This window comes from Manihot esculenta, chromosome 5 (assembly GCF_001659605.2).
Source record: "Manihot esculenta cultivar AM560-2 chromosome 5, M.esculenta_v8, whole genome shotgun sequence".
NCBI lineage: Eukaryota > Viridiplantae > Streptophyta > Magnoliopsida > Malpighiales > Euphorbiaceae > Manihot > Manihot esculenta.
Genome location: NC_035165.2, coordinates 4,983,628 through 5,000,624, shown reverse-complemented (window position 1 = coordinate 5,000,624; position 16,997 = coordinate 4,983,628). Strand labels below are relative to the sequence as shown.

Below are 16,997 nucleotides of genomic sequence, written 5' to 3'. Positions count from 1 at the left end.
GAGTCTGCAAAATGAAATGGGCATAAGGTTGGATTTCAGCACTACTTTCCATCCACAGACAGACGATCAGTCAGAGAGAACCATCCAGACCATGGAAGATATGCTGAGAATGTGTGTGTTAGACTTTGGCGGTTCTTGGAGGCAGCATCTACCTTTGGTGGAGTTTGCCTACACCAACAGCCATCATGCTAGCATAGGGATGGCCCCTTATGAAGCTCTGTATGGGAGGAAGTGCCGAACACCTATTTGCTGGGAAGAGGTAGGAGAGAAAACTCTTGCAGGGCCAGAGTTAGTTGAGATAACCAGCAAGTTAGTGCCTATCATCAGAGAGCGGATCAGAACAGCTGTAAGCAGACAGAAAAGCTATGCAGACATCCGTAGGAAGCAGATAGAATTCCAGGAGGGGGATATGGTGTTGCTCAAGGTGTCTCCGATGAAGGGAGTGGTTCGGTTTGGGAAGAAGGGTAAACTGGCCCCACGGTACATTGGTCCCTTTGAGATCTTGCAGAAGATCGGACCTGTGTCGTATAAGCTAGATTTACCGGCTTCTATGGAAAGAATTCACCCGGTATTCCATGTTTCTCTGTTGAGAAAGTTTGTGTCAGATCCAGAGAAGGTTCTTAGTGAACCTGAGGTGGAAATCTTAAGTGATCTCACCTATATAGAGCAGCCAGTGTGGATCCTTGACACCCAGATCAGAAAGCTGAGAAACAAGGAGATACCAATGGTGAAAGTGCTGTGGAACAACCACAACCTAGAAGAGTGCACTTGGGAGACTCGGGAGTCCATGCTCCAGCAATACCCATATCTGTTTTAAGGTTAGTTTTCCCCTTTTCTATGTGTTTATGTTGTGTTAGGGACATTCGGGGACGAATGTTCTTAAGGGGGGAAGAATGTAATACCCGGCTCGAGTCCGGCATCGGAATTCCTGTAGTCCGGTGGAATCTCGGGTGTCGGAACCCTCGAGAAGGGTAATGCATATGTTTTCCAAGGTATTTTCACTTGTTTTCATATTTTGAAGTGTTAAAAGATTTGAGTTTTGAAAGAAAAGCAACAAGGGAGAAATGCAAAGGTTCGGCCGCCGAAGGTCACTTTCGGCCGCCGAACATTGCATGGTTGCGGCTTCACGTTCGGCTGCCGAAGGTGGTCTGGCCAGCCACCTATAAAAGGGCCAAGGGTCGATGGAAGGAGGTTATTTCTCCTCCACTTGCAGCCAGAGGTGAGTTTCAGCCTCTCCCACGTTGACTTTCATGTTTTCCATGATTTTCATCAAATCTTTCAAGAGTTTCAAGAGTTTTAAGAGTTTTGGTGCTTTATGAAGGTTTTGAGCAAAAGAACCAAGTTTTGAAGCTTGGAGCTTTGGAAGAGCTTTTCTTCATATCTCCACGTTAGGATCCTTCATCCTCAAGTTCTGTAAGAGGTAAGTGAAGATCCTGAGCTTCTTTGATGATTTTGAAGGTTTTTTATGAAGTTTGTATGGGTAGTATGCATGTTTAGGTTTAGGTGAGGTTTTTGGTGATTTGTGGTGTTCAAACATGTTGAAGTGTTATGTGCTCTGTTTGTTTGGGGTTTTAGGGTAGTTTTAGACCCCTTTGTACATATATATGTGTATATGCTAGTTGGGAGTAGTTGATATGCATGTTGGTAGGTTTTTGGGCAAAGTTTGCATGACACAGAGCAGGGTTCTGTCCTTCGGGCAAAACCAGGTTCGGCCGCCGAAGGAAGGTTCGGCCGCCGAACCCCTTGTGGAAGCAGTTTCGGCTGCCAAAGGTTGCCCCCGAAAGCTAGGCTTTCGGTTTAGAAAGAGACTTTCGGCCGCCGAAAGAGGGAGTTCGGCCGCCGAAAGGGTGTGAGTTTCGTCTCTGGACGAGACCTTCGGCCGCCGAAGGTGCCGCCGAACATGCATGAGTTTCGTCTCTGGAGAGGGGTTTCGGCCGCCGAATCTGCCGCCGAAAGTGCCCTGTCCAGCTTTCTTTTGCATGTTGTATGTGATGGTTTAGGATTGTTTAGAGGGGTTTTGGGGAGTTTCTTAGAGATGTTCTTGAGTGAGTTTAGTCCCTCAGTTGAGTCCACCTGTGTAGGTACGGACCAGAGGAATCAGGGAGGTCAGCAGTGAGTCCAGTGTCAGAACCTGCAGAGTCAGTTCAGAGATAACGACATGTGAGTGGAATTTAACTTAATGTTTTAATATGAGAACTGAATCTTTTATCATGCTTCATGCATCATGACTATGCTATAGGGTGAGTGCATTAGTGTACACGAATATGACGCATTGCATCTATCCTTGTACTTGGCATTGCTCCTTGTACATTGCTTATGTGAGACGGCACGGACTTCGTGAGGATTCATTAGCCCTCAGAGGAAAGACCTGGAACAGCCCTACGGGGACCAGGCACATGGTACTCCGGTACCCCAGATGAGATAGAGGGAGTTTTGATCCGTCCGGCCGAGGTGATGTGATTATGTGTTGCATTCCATGAGAGCATGTTTTATCACCTGTTATTTACCTATTCTACTCACTGGGCTATAGTAGCTCATCCCTCTCCCCTAACTCCAGTTGTGCAGGTTCAGAGGTCAGAGAGAACTCAGCAGGGTACAGGAAGAGTAATAGCTAGTGTGGACATGAACATGTATAGAGATAATGTATATGTACAGTGTATAGAATAGTGCTTGACTTATAAGACTTGTAATCCCTTTGTGGAGTCACATGATCAGTTTATGTATGTTTCTGTTTGTTGTATGTTTATGAGCAAAACCAGGCTTAACATTCTGAGTTTGATCCGCCTAGAGCCATGAGGAGCTCTAGTAGGGATTAGTAGAGAACAGAGAGAGTGCATGCACAGGTTAAGCCTTAAAATGAAGAAAAGTTTTATGTTTTTACAGCAAATGTATGATCATGTATGGGATTTCACAGGTATACAGACAGGATAGCAGGCTTACTACGGGTCCCGGCGACCTTAAGTCGATCTGGATCCTAGTGCCGGTGGCAGTTCGGTTTCCGGGCTGTTACAGTCTGGGACTTTCAGCCGCCGAAGGTGCCGCCGAACATGCATGAGTTTCGTCTCTGTCTGGGAGTTTCGGCCGCCGAAGGTGCCGCCGAACCTGCCTGACTTTCGGCTCTGAAGGGACTTTCGGCCGCCGAACCTGCCGCCGAAAGTGCCCTGTCCAGCCATTTCTTACATGTTTTTATGTAATTGTTTCATGATGTTTTAGGGGGTTTTTGGGGAGTATATTAGAGTTATGTTTATGTATGTTTGGTCCCTCATTGGAGTCCACCTGTGTAGGTTCAGACCCGAGGAACCGAGGACCCCAGCAGTGAGCCAGCTGCTACAGAGTTTGTCAGAGCTAGCCAGAGGTGAGTGGAATAAACCTTAAGTTTTAAAATAAATGAAATATGAATTTTTGAGCATGTTCCATGCATCATGAATGCCATGAGATATAGTAGGTTGTTGCATTAGTATTCACGAATATGTTGCATTGCATTTATGATGTTGATGTGGATTGGTCATTGGATGATCCTTTAGTCCTCATATGATATGATGATGTTATGGCATGATATGGTATGGAAGTCCAGGTTGTACCCATTCTACGTCCCTAGCACGATGTAAGAGAAAGTCCAGGTTGTACCCATTCTACGTCCCTGGCACAGTTGGACTGTATGATATGATATGTTAAGGGAAAGACCGGTTGTACCCATTCTACGTCCCGGCACAGTTGGACTATGTAGAGGACTATAGGTGACAATACCATCCGAGATGTGATTTGTTGTGATGTGTTGCATTTCATGAAAGCATGAAATTTTAATATGTGATTTCACTATTCTGCTCACTGGGCTTTGTAGCTCACCCCTCTCCCCTAACCCCAGATGTGCAGGTACAGGGTAGACCAGGAGGTTAGCCAGAGTTTTGAAGCATGTTTATGTAATAGCTAGATTGTGGACATGACAATTGTATTATGATGTAATGTAAGAGATTACAGTATGTTATGTAATGAGGTATATTGAGGTTATAAATATACTTGACCCTATGAGTATTTTATCCCTTTTGATACATGATCTATAGAAATGTTTTATAATGTTCATGAAAGCCAACTCATCTCATGTTGTATCGCCCGTTGGGGCATTGATGAGATCCCACAGAGGGATCATGATTATGATCATGACCATGTACATGTATGTTCAGGTTGAGTTGGATGTTTAAAGGAAAAGTTTTAAATTTTTATGCATGTTTTATGCATGTTGTTGATCATGTATGGGATTATACAGGTTTACAGGTTATATGTCAGGCTTGCTACGGGTCCCGGCGGCCTTAAGCCGATCTGGATCCTAGCGCCGGTAGCGGTCCAATTTTCGGGTCGTTACAGTAGTGATGCCTGGAGGTTGATAGCAGCCCTATAGGCTCTTAAGCTGTTCAGGAGAGTATATCAGAGGTTTCTTGCTTGTGTCAGAGAGCATAGCAGTTAGTTAAATCAGGAGGGGAACCAGTTTTAGTGCCCGCAGCCAGAAAAAAGTTTTAGATATTGTCCCAATAAGCCGTCAGGTTTACCACCTGCTAAGAGAATAGAATGGGATATAGGAATGGTGTCTAGACCCAGACCATTCCTAGTCTTCTCTGCAGGATGGCACCAGTAGAGTGAGAGAGATAGTAAAAGCCAAACGAGTAGTAGGTAGAGGTTAGTGAGCTAGGAAAGAGCTCGAGAGTGTTGCTATGAGATGCTATGGCCTTGGATTTTATCCAGGTAGAGGGAGAGTGATCTCTCATCTTTGAGTGCAACCCTCAATTATAAGAAATAAGTCAGAGAACAGAGTAAGAAGTAGAAAAGTAAGAAAAGAATAAAAGTAAGTGAGATAGATCAGAATAAGAGGAAGAGTAAAGTAAATGAACTCGAGCCGAACAGAGAAAGAAAAGAGTAAGTGTAAGTTCAGGAGGAGATTTCAGTTTAGTCTGGGATTAGGTGGCGGTTGAGGCAGAGGAAAAGGTTGGCCTTTCCATTAGCAGGTTCCCAAGGGAAGTTCCGTTAGCTTTAGCTCGGATCTTCACCCTGACTCAGCAGGAGGCTAACACATCAAACACAGTGACGTTAGATACGTTCACTTGGAAGTGTTTGGATGTGTATGATATTTGTTTTGGACCCTAGTGTTTCGCTTTCCTTGTCGTTTGTGAGCCGTTGATAGAGTGGATTTGATGACTTATGGGCTTAGAGTGTTTTCTCTGGGTCAATAGACCTGAGTATGATCCATCTGAGGCAGAGTTAGTCAGTCAGTCAGTTCAGAGTTTGTGATGAGTAGATGCAATCCAGCTGACCTTATGGTTCTAGAGTTGACTGGTGATGTCAATCTAGGGCGGATTGGCTAGCTACTCACAGTACTACCTGTGTCTGCAGAGACAAGGTAGGAGAGGTCAGAGTGCTGGATGGATCAGAGGTAGTCCTTGGTGGGGACAGAGTATAGGTGTCTAGAAGTTTGATGTCAACCCAACAGGCTCCTAGTTTACACAGGAAAGGTTGTCAGAGGGTTCTAGCTCTTGTGAGCGAGTTTAGTAGTCAGGTTAGGGCATCAACCTCAATGCCCGTTGCTAGTGAGTTCTAGATGTTTTTTCCAAACGAGCTGTCAGGTTTACCATCTGTCAGGAAGTCAGAGTGTTGAATAGAAGTGGTGTCTGGACGCGGAACCATTTCTTTCCTTCTACCCTATAGGATGGCACCTGCAGAGAGAGAGAGAATAGTCAGAGTGGTTAGCAGTTGAGTAAAGGTGAGATCTTTATTGAGCAAAGGAGTTGATAGTGACGAGTCTGAAACAGAGGTAAGGGGGTAAAACTGCTCAGCGACTCTGAGTATATAAAATAGTATCTACTGGGTGAGGCAAATGAGATGTTAACTGCCCTCAGTCAGAAGTCGCTTACCAGTTTATCCTATAGAAACAGGTATGACTTCAGACTGATGATCGGTTGGATCAGCTGGCAGGAGCCAGTTGTTTTCCAAGCTAGATCTGAAATCTGAGTGCTAGCTGTTGAGAGCTAGAGTTAGTCCAATGTAATATAAAGAGATTAAAAGAGAAGAAGCCAGTATAGTAAAGAAGAAGAAAGGCGGGCAAGGATCAGAGTACGTAGCGGAAGGGTACAGTGTTGTTTGTGGTGTCTCCAATACATGGTGATCCATGGAAAAGTGAGAGATAAAAGGTTAACTCCATAGAAACCTGTAACGGATTAAAGAGATAGGATTTATCTATTTCTAAGAGAAAAACCATTTGATTTCCTTATTTCTTTTGTTCTGGAGTGGTGTTGGATCCACTAGAGGTTCTGTATGAACCAGAGGTGGAGATCTCAGGAAATCTCACCTGTATAGCATAGGTAGAACGGATCATACACACTCAGCTCGCAGAATAGAAGAATAGGAAGATCTGAGAAGAGAAGTCCCTTAGAATCACCCCTGGAGTGCAGTACGGATAGGAGACCCGGGAGTTTTTACTCCAGTGATATCTGTGTCTCTCTTTGGAGAGCAGATTTCCGCTTCGTGTTTATTGTTTGTATGGTTGTTAACATTCGAGGACGAATGTTCTTAAAGGGGGGAAGAATGTAATACCCAGCTAGATTCAGACATCAGAATTCCTATAGTCTGGGGGAATTCGAGGATGTCAGAGGTATCTAGAAGGGTAAGAGAAAGGTTTTCTTAACTGTTTTACGTATTTTAAAGGTTTAGAATGGAAAAGGACTTAAGTTTTGAAGAGAAAAGACCAAGGGAACAAAGTGCGGGTTCGGCCGCCGAAAGTGATGTTCGGCTGCCGAAAGTGCCTTAGGTTTGGCCCCCGAAACTCCAAGTTTGGCCGCTGAACGTTGCATGGTTTTGCATGCAGGTTTGGCCGCCGAAGCTGAGGCGGTCAGCCGCCTATAAAGAGCCCTCAGTCGGTGAAATGGATCAGATTTGCTTCCTTTTCACTTCCAGAGGTGAGTTCTTGTTCCCCTTGCATGGTTTTCATGGTTTTTCATCAAATCTTTCAAAGTTAAGTGAGCTTTATGTTGTTTTTTTGAAGGTTTTATACTTTGAGCAAAGTTTTGGAAAGTTTGGAGCTTAGATCCTCCATAGCTCTACGTTTGGGATCACACCAGCCTTTGGTCTATAAGAGGTAAGGGTTGATCCTTCGTTTTTATGATGTTTTACATGAGTTTTATAAAGGGAAAAGAGAGTCTATGAGTAGATATGCATGTTTAGGGTTTTTTTTTTTGGTGTTTTCTTGATATAAGTATGTATATGTGTTGTTTTGTAGTGTTTGTTGGGGTTGTAAGTTAGTTTTGGACCCCTATGTCCATATACTTGCGTATATGGGTGTTGAGGAGTTATGATATGCATGTGGAAGTGTTGGAGTGGTTTGGAAGGCCGGTTGCTGTCGTGGATGAGTTCTGGATGAACTCAGGTTCGGCAGCCGAAGGTACATTCGGCCGCCGAACCCTTGAAGAGGTGGCTTCGGCTGCCTAAGCTTGCTTGAGCTTGTCCCCGAAAGTTTGGACTTTCGGCTCTGGAGGAGAGGTTCGGCCGCCGAAGGTGCCGCCGAAGGTGCTCTGTCCAGCCTTCCTTTGCTTGTTTTGCATGCATGTTTTGAGATGTTCTAGAGGGGTTTTGGGGAGTTGTTTATCAGTTGCATAGAGTATGTTTGGTGCCTCATTTGCGTCCTCCATTGTAGGATTGGACCCGAGGAACCGAGGTGTTTAGCAGTAATAGCTGCTTCAGAGTTAGAGGTAGCCCAGAGTTAGCCAAGCAGATGCTACAGGTGAGTGGAACTAAACTTCATGTTTTAACTTGAGAAATGACACAGTTCTAGCATGATCCATGCATCATAAAATGCCATGTTATGTATTAAGTTGTGTTGCATTAGAATTCACGAATATGATGCATTGCATAAGATGATATTTGTGTGTTTTGAGATGTTCTAGAGGGGGTTTGGGGAGTTGTTTATCAGTTGCATAGAGTATGTTTGGTGCCTCATTTGCGTCCTCCATTGTAGGATTGGACCCGAGGAACCGAGGTGTTTAGCAGTAATAGCTGCTTCAGAGTTAGAGGTAACCCAGAGTTAGCCAAGCAGAGGCTACAGGTGAGTGGAACTAAACTTCATGTTTTAACTTGAGAAATGACACAGTTCTAGCATGATCCATGCATCATAAAATGCCATGTTATGTATTAAGTTGTGTTGCATTAGAATTCACGAATATGATGCATTGCATAAGATGATATTTGTGTGGATGAATGTTGGATGATCCTTAGCCCTTGATATGAGATCAGAGACTATGAGTTGAGATATGGCATGAGATAGCCATACCAGGTCGCTCCTGGATAGTCCAGGTCGCTCCTGGTACTATGAGATAGACAAACAGCCTGTCAGATCAGAGATAAGAGAAGTCCAGGTGATGACCTAGTCTCCTTGGCACAGTGGGTCAATGAATGTTGGATGATCCTTAGCCCTTGATATGAGATCAGAGACTATGAGTTGAGATATGGCATGAGATAGCCATACCAGGTCGCTCCTGGATAGTCCAGGTCGCTCCTGGTACTATGAGATAGACAGACAGCCTGTCAGATCAGAGATAAGAGAAGTCCAGGTGATGACCTAGTCTCCTTGGCACAGTGGGACATGTTATGATATGAGACAGATCAGAGAAGTCCAGGTGATGACCTAGTCTCCTTGGCACAGTGGGACATATTATGACATGTTGTAGAGGGCTATTGGTGACAAGTTCATTCGTGAGATGATATGTTTGTGCTGTGATGCATTTCATGAAAGCATGTAATTAATGAATTGTTTTATTGTTCCTCCTCACTGGGCTATAGAGCTCATCCCACTCCCTTAACCCCAGTTTTGCAGGATTTGAGATAGCTATGGGAAGTCAGAGTCAGCAAGTGTAAAGGAAGATATGCATGAATGTATGTTTGTAATAGCATAGTGGACATGATGTAATTAACAGATTAATTGTAATGTAATGTATAGATATGTACTGTCATATACTGGATAGACTTGTGTTTTCCCTAGTGTCTTTGCTTTAGTGTGATGTATGATTAATCCCTTGTACATGAATCCTGTTTTACGTTTCTTGATGAGAAATGTGTGTATCAGGCTTAATGTATGGCTTTGATGAGATACCAGTGAATTGTGTTACAGAGTAAAAGGGTTTCAATCCCTTGACCCACAGCAGATAGTAGTCACTGGTATAGGCCCTGAGGGCCATTTCAGATTTGCATATCTGAGTAGCAGTAGTTAAGCCTGGAGAGTTTTACAGGACTGTTGAGTATTTTTTATCATGTATGGGATTTATCAGGTACACAGAGAGTATAGTCGGCTTACTACGGGTCCCGGCGGCCTTAAGCCGATCTAGATCCTAGTGCCAGTGATGGTTCGGGCCGTTACATAGGGGTACCGATTTCCGGGCTGTTACATCCCAACTAGCACATACCATAAAACATGCATAAAAGGGCCTAAAACTCACTTATAACCCCAAGAAACATATCAAACAACACTTACACATGCTTAAACACAAAATCATGCAAAACCTCAACCAAAACCCTATTCATGCATACTAGCCATACAACTCCCCTAAACCCTTCAAAAATCAGGAAAAGAGGTTCTGGATCTTGACTTACCTCTTCCAAACAAGAGATCAAGTGATCCTAACGTGGAGAGATGGAGAAATCTCCTCACAACTCTCCAAATTTCAAAACTTGGTTCTTTTGCTCAAAACTCTCAAAACCTTAAAAAATACATGAAAACTCTTCAAAACCTTACAAGATTTGAGCAAGATCATGAAAGTCAACTAGGGAGGGCGTTGGACTCACCTCTGGCTGAAGATGGAAGCAAAATATCATCCTTCCACCTACTTGGCGCCCTTTTATAGGTGGCTGGCCAGACCACCTTCGGCGGCCAAACGTGAATCCGAAACCATGCAAGGTTCGGCGGCCGAAAGTCACCTTCGGCGGCCGAACTTGCCATTTTCTCCCTTGGCTCTGTTCTTTCAAAAACTCATTTTCCTTTATACTGAAAACCGTAAAACAAGTCAAAATACATAAGAACCTATGTATCACCCTTCTCGAGGGTTCCGACACCCGAGCTTCCACCAGACTACAGGAATTCCGAGGCCGAATTCGAGCCGGGTATTACACTTATTTTATTTATTTATTTATTTTTGCCCCTTATAAATTTAAATGAGACTGTTAAGTTAGATAAGAAAGCTATATCAGTAGGATACAAAGTGCCAAATAACTGTATGACTCAAAAGAGTCTATAACGGTAACGGTAGAGTATATCAACCGTACCTGTAGGGTACCAATCAGTGTAGTGCAATACTGCAAGATCTCTATATAGTATGTCATATCCTTAAACTAATCCACAATTTTCACCAAATTTACTGGGTCAGACTTTAAATAATTTATACATTTAAATATTGGGACAAAAATTTCAATATAGTGTAACTTTCAATTATTCAAATAGTAAAATTTTATCATATTATAATTATGCTTTTACACATTTTTTTTCAAAATTTATTTGGTTAAGTGGCTAGCAAAGTGCCACTTGTCTTTAAATTAAAATTTAATTTATCTTCTTTTTTTTTCTTTTTCTTTCTTTTTTTATTTTTATTCTTTTTTTATTTTTTATTTTTATTTTATTTTATTTTTTTGGGATGTTATAATTATTTAAAAAATATGATAATTAATAATTAATTAAGTAGAGAAAAAATAATAATTAATATAATAAATAAATTTTAATTAATAATATAAATAATGTTCAACAAAAGTTGTGTTGCTAGTATTTTTTGAGCATTTCTCGATATACATTCTCGCAGCTTGTGACATTTACGTAGAAGAAGTGCAATTTGCAAATATTTTAATAACAAAGTGATCAACTTCGAATTTTTTGTAATTAGAGTCATGTGAAATCCTGAAGAATGTAAATTAAAAATTTATAAGAATTCTTTAAAGTATACTTACTCAACGTTGCATGTTTCAGTTCGACTACACGCACATGTTATTAAAAGGTAGCTAGTCGGTAATATGAAAAGAGATATATGAGCAGATTCAGTCACTCTGCAGTTCTATCAGTATACATGTCGAAAAAATTAAATAGTCGCTTAATAGAGAGATATACGTACAAGTCTGAATGATAAAAATATATAACATCATAATAAAATAATAATTATATATCACTAAAAAATAAGAAAAACATAATCTTTCAAAACCAAAATTACTCTCGTATTTAATGATTCTCTTACATTATTAGGGGGAAAAATGGCATGTGAGCGGCACCCATTTTTCCCATTTTTGTTGTTTAGAATGATGGTTGGGCTTTTTTTTTAATTTTTTTATTTATATATACTAAAAATATATTATAAAGCTATTAAATGCAATAAAAAAATAATTTTATAAATCGTGAACAAAGCCATTAAATTTGACCAGGTATATAGAGAATCAAATTGGTCCGTACACATTAGCAATTAATTAATTTACAGTGAGACTGAACTTTGTAATGGTTTGTTACAATGTCTCTTATAGTTTTTCGATATATATTTGTAAATATTTTTATTAATAAATAAATAATAATTTATAGCTATTTTTTCCTTATTTTTTTAAAAAATAAAAATTGAATGTTTTGCTTTTTGTTGCACTATTGGCAGTTCCTCTTTTATTTCGGGACCAAATAATGACGATGTGCTTCATGCGGGACCTGTGTCGCTTCCTTCCTAAAAATTAACTTCATAAATCTTCAAATAAAATATATAAAATAAATAAGAATTTTTTTTATAAACAATTACTAAAATGTTATAATTAAATTACAATAAATTTTAAATATATTTATAATAACTTTATTATTAATATTTATAAATATATTTAATCACAATTAATATTTAATTATAGAGTTCACTTTTAATAATATTTTTACTGTGATTATAGTAAGAAAACTTATGAAATATAATACTATTAAAATATTATAATAATAATTTAATATACTTTTTAGTATCAAAGTTTATTTTTTTTTAAAGTTAAATATTCTAACTCATTTTCAGTGAAAATAATATTTTAAGTTCATTTTTTCTAATTTGAGAAAGTAGTCTAACGTATTACCCAATAAAATAACACATTATTTATATATATCTAAGATTTTTTTAATTTAAATTATTTAATTTATTATCTATTAAATTTATATTTTTTAAATTTAAATTTTATTTTTTTAAAATTTAAATAGTTCATAAAATTATTAAATAATTATATATTATTATTTATAAAACATTTTTTTAAAAATTTAAAATTTATTTTCCCTAAATTTAAATAGTTTAACATATAATTTTAAATAAATAAAATTACTTCTTTATAAAATTAAATTAAATAATAATTGAATAATTTAAGAACAATTATATTTAACAAGTGTAAATTTAATATAATTATGTTACACTAATTATAATTTAATTTGAATTATATTTAAAAAATATATAATTTTAAATTTTTATTTAATTAAATTAATTAAAAAAATTAACTAAATTAAAATTTTAAGAGGGGTGATAGCCTGCTCCTCTTAGGTCCGTCAGTGGATTCAACTAAAAGTATTTGTGGTTGGATTAAACCCATGAATGTTATATGGGAGCTCCAAAGTAGTAGGATTTATTTATGAAATGGAGTTGTACAATTGCTATGGACATACTGTTCCCTATAACAGTAGAAAGATATTAAATCTTTTAGCTGCCAGGTATTTATTTATTGGTAATTGTCTAAAATTAACGAGCGGTAGATAAAGGGAGAAAGCCATGACGAAGACTAGCTTGCCAAACTTTATCCATGCAGAAGAGGGTATCACCACATTCATTCACCTTCCAATCTTCCAAAGTATGAACAATTCCAGCGACACGGCAGGCACTCATTGCTCTTCTTGGCAACCAATCCTATATATATACGTAATACACTCAAATCTCAAAAAATAAAAAATATCTTTAATTAGAAAGATATAGAAGCATAACTATATATCACAAACCTCACAAGAGTCCAAGTTGCAAAGAGAAGAAGGAGCCAGCATTGCTGGTGTGTTATGATAGAAGCAATCTTTACGTAGGCGTTTTGGAGGAAATTGCGTCATGGGTATAAATACTGTTCCTTCAGGTGCCTTAAGCTGTTCTTTATCAGTTAATCCTTCTCCGATCAACCATACCTGCAATCTCAGATACATATTTATTAATTAACAACAATTAATTAAGTGCTAATTGTTGCAGGCGACAAAATCATTACTTAATATACCTTGTGATCATAACTTGTGGTAACAACTGCGTAATTGTCAAGCCTTGGAATCTTGCTTTCATTTTCCCGGAAAACAGCGACCTGATCCATCCGCAACAGAAGTAATTAGTTTAAAACTTTTAATTTATTAAATTAAAAGCATATGTTAAATACCTGGATGCCCCTCTCGTGTAAGGCCAAAGCAACGGCCTTTGCTACTTTAGTGATATTGCCTCTAAGTAACACTCGGGTAGTTCCTTTGGGGATATTATTGAGAATAATAGCCGCAGCTAAGCTGCTCCCATCCACCAACTTTACTTTTAGCTTTGGGTACTTTTCAATATATAGCTCCCCACATCTGTTTAGCTCTTCCCCCTGCAACATCAGATATTAATTTTTCACATGCATGGTGTTTGAAGAACACTTTTGTAGTATACATTTTGTAGGCACACTAATTATACACACTGGGAAAATTAGAAAAAGCTTACCTGGTTCAGAAGGCCTAGGCTCAACACCTTAGTGCCTCTCCTGTCCGCTTCCAGTATAGCTTCTTCCACGAAATAATTTATGACCGCTCTTTGCCATTTAAGAAAGTACTAGAAAAAAAAGTTTACTTAACAGGTTAAGTATTACGTAGATATATATTAAATTTAATTACATGAGAGAATAAATACCTGTATTTTGTATCTGGGTATCAGCCAAGTTTGTGATCGAAGCTGGTTATTGAGGGTGTTCCTCTCCGCGACAAATGTACTGCCAAAGAGAGAGGTTAACAGCATGAAGAAATATGTGAACGGGCTGAGAATCCAGAGAAACCATGCCGAAGTTTGAGGGGCTGAGGCCAAGGACGTAAATCCTAAGCGGAAATGGTAAACCGAGTCTAGAGTTGTGAAATGAGTTAAATGGACGTGAGTAGGGGAGTCTGCAGGCTTTTTGAGCGCAGTTTCATGCACCTCATCTGAAGTCTTGTCCATGGTGTCGTAGATGTAGTCGTAGAAGGGCATGAAAAGTGAGTAGTTGGTCCGGAACTTGGTATGATGCAGCGAGTGAAATCTGGCAATAAAAATAACGTCACTATGTGCAGCTAATAAAATTGAAGGCAATATAAAGTAGAAAGAGACTTACGAGGCTGTATAGAAGAGATATTTGAGAGGAGGAAGAACAGAGAAGAGGCTTTTTGGAATGATCTCAAAATTGCAGTGTCCCAAGTTGTTCATGAAGTCAATGTAAAAGACATATCCGAAAATTACTACCAGGGAGGCTGTTCCCGTCAACACCACACCAATAAGTGGTATTGCAAATAGAATGAAATATACCACGATTTCAGCGAATGGATGGACTACAGCTGCCATGTCAAATTAATGTTTACATAAGAATTTCCCATTAAATAGTTAATTAAGCAATATATTCAAATTAAGTACCAGTAATAGGCTGAGTGACGATAGAGGAATGATGATGGGAATGATAGCGAGTATAGAGATAGTGATGGTGCAGAGCTCTGTGAAACCAGTAATAGAGGAACTCCACAGGACCTGCATGAAGCAAAATCGCCAAAACTGCTCCATCTGTTCTCCACATGGGTACGTGAGACGCCCCAGGAATTCCCAAATTCACACCGTAGAATACTAGTCCATGCATTAACACTTGGTCATCCCTGCCAAAACAAAACATTATTAATAATTGATATATATATATGTATATATATATATGAAGACATGCAGGAATTAATAAGCAGCAGCAACCAATTGCTTTCTCTATCAACTTGGTCGAAGTCAATGGTCTTGTCAAGAATCCTATTGTTGCCTTTGGCAGTTCTATAACGAGAATAAGAAATCCACAGCTGGTTATGCAGCATCCTAGCCAGGATTGAGGGGAAAATAATGAAGTTGACGAGGTCCCTCTCCTTCTCTTCTTTCACCATGAATGAGTAAATACTATGTGTCACGAATGGACCCAGAAGCAAATACTGCACCAAGCATTATCAGTTATCAGGCTTATTTCACCTTCATCTAGTAATTAATTAATTAATAATTCCTACATGAATAACACAAACTTACCTTGAAGTTTCCAAGAGACTTCCACGGCCACTCGGTGAGAATTCCTGGCTTCAAAGCCATGTAATTTTTGCGAATGTGGATGAGGAGAGGACTGATCGATTGAGTGGCTTTATATAAACCCACAAGAAATGGTGTTCATGTTTTGACGTCCACTTATAATATATTTATAAGTGAAAGTGGGAGAGGAGAATATTAATTAGAATTGCTAATAATATTGTTGATAGTTTAATATTATTATAATAAAAAATATATATCTATGAAAGAATAAGTTTAAAAATTATAAATTATTTTTTAAAAACAGTTATTATCATTCAAAACGTACTATGTGTTAAAAAGTATATTAATAAATAATTACGAGAATTTAACTAAAAAATAAAAGTAAAGATATTTTTTAAGTTGTTTATTATAGATATTAATAAATAAAATAATTGTATTTGTTATTTATAAAATTAATAAATTAACTATAAATTTATGTTTTAATTAATCAAATTAATATTATTATTTTATTCATTAATTTGTAATATTATATTAAAATTCATATAATTGTTTATAATTTTTGAAGAATATTAAACTACTCATCTTAATATTGGTCATTGATATATAAATATTTATAATTTATAATTAATATATATTTTTACATTAAAAATTAAAAATTAAATTTAATTAATTGATTTAAATATTTATTATTTACTTATTTATAAAAATTATATAAATTTAAAATTCATATTTTTAAATTAATTTTTTGTTTTATTGTTATGCAATTAAAATAAAAAGGTGCTTTTGTCTTGTAAAGAAAAAATAAATTAATGATTTTAATATGTGATGTAAATTAAATATGTTTTTAAAAATAAACTAAAGAAAATGCTATTTTCCTTTTAAATTGATTTGTGTTAAAATTTAATTTAAAAAATTAAAAAATTTATGAAAAATTCCTTTCATGATTTTAATATGTATGTAACAGTGCATAAGTTTTTTTTAAAAAAAAAATAAAAAATAAAAAATCCTTTTCCTTTTAAATTGTTTTTTTAACTGATTAAAAATAAAACTAATAAAATTTTAACTCTGTTTATTTTTTTAGAATTATAATATATAACATTTAAAATAAAAATAAAATATAATTTGTAATCTTATTATACCATTTATTAATTTACCATTCATATAAGTTGTTGGTGAAGTCGATGTAAAAGCTATAACCGAAAACTACTACCATATCTGGAGACTCTTCCCGTACGTCAATATCACACATAAAAAATGGTACGAATATACAATGATTTCAGCGAATGGATGGATTACAATTGTCATGTGTTAAATTAATGCTTACGTAAGTGATGTAAAATTAAAACAATTACATTCTTTTCACTTTATGAGTTAGTCCTCAAATTCAGTATAAATAATTGGCTGAGTCACAGTAAAAGAATGATACAGGTGGCTGTCCTTTTATTTGACGTATGTCATGAGGTTTTCCAGAAAAAGTAAATTTAATACATTTAATCATAAAAAGTTAACCACTCGTTAGAGGAAAATAATCATTTAAATTCTAAAAATTGAAGTGAGAAGATAGAGTGACACATGGCAACAGGGAGAAATTAATTTCAAAATTAATATTCTAATAAATTATAATTATCACTTAAATAAAGTTTGTTGCATATCAAACTTCCTAACTTGTACTTCTAAAATATTAAATTTTAAGCTAAGATTTCTAAA

General features: G+C 37.4%; 1 protein-coding gene across 1 annotated transcript; it reads right to left on the bottom strand.

Annotated features, from left to right (window-relative positions):
* Positions 1-12,607: 12,607 nt before the first annotated feature.
* On the bottom strand, positions 12,608-15,449 carry LOC110615004 (very-long-chain aldehyde decarbonylase CER1). The gene is made up of 10 exons (XM_021756707.2): positions 15,294-15,449; positions 14,979-15,202; positions 14,658-14,890; positions 14,362-14,581; positions 13,911-14,289; positions 13,725-13,832; positions 13,411-13,611; positions 13,258-13,338; positions 12,998-13,171; positions 12,608-12,908 (listed from the first exon to the last, which is right to left on the bottom strand). Exons 1-10 carry the CDS (start codon positions 15,351-15,353, stop codon positions 12,744-12,746), a joined length of 1,845 nt encoding a protein of 614 aa, XP_021612399.1. The 5' UTR covers positions 15,354-15,449; the 3' UTR covers positions 12,608-12,743.
* Positions 15,450-16,997: the final 1,548 nt, after the last annotated feature.

Excerpts from the sequence above, each read along its gene's own strand:
- LOC110615004 (XM_021756707.2), bottom strand. The coding sequence starts at position 15,353 with ATGGCTTTGAAGCCAGGAATTCTCACCGAGTGGCCGTGGAAGTCTCTT. Across the intron at positions 13,339-13,410 it reads TACACGAGAGGGGCATCCAG|GTCGCTGTTTTCCGGGAAAA; the intron begins GTATTTAACATA and ends CGGATGGATCAG. Across the intron at positions 13,172-13,257 it reads CCACAAGTTATGATCACAAG|GTATGGTTGATCGGAGAAGG; the intron begins GTATATTAAGTA and ends CTGAGATTGCAG.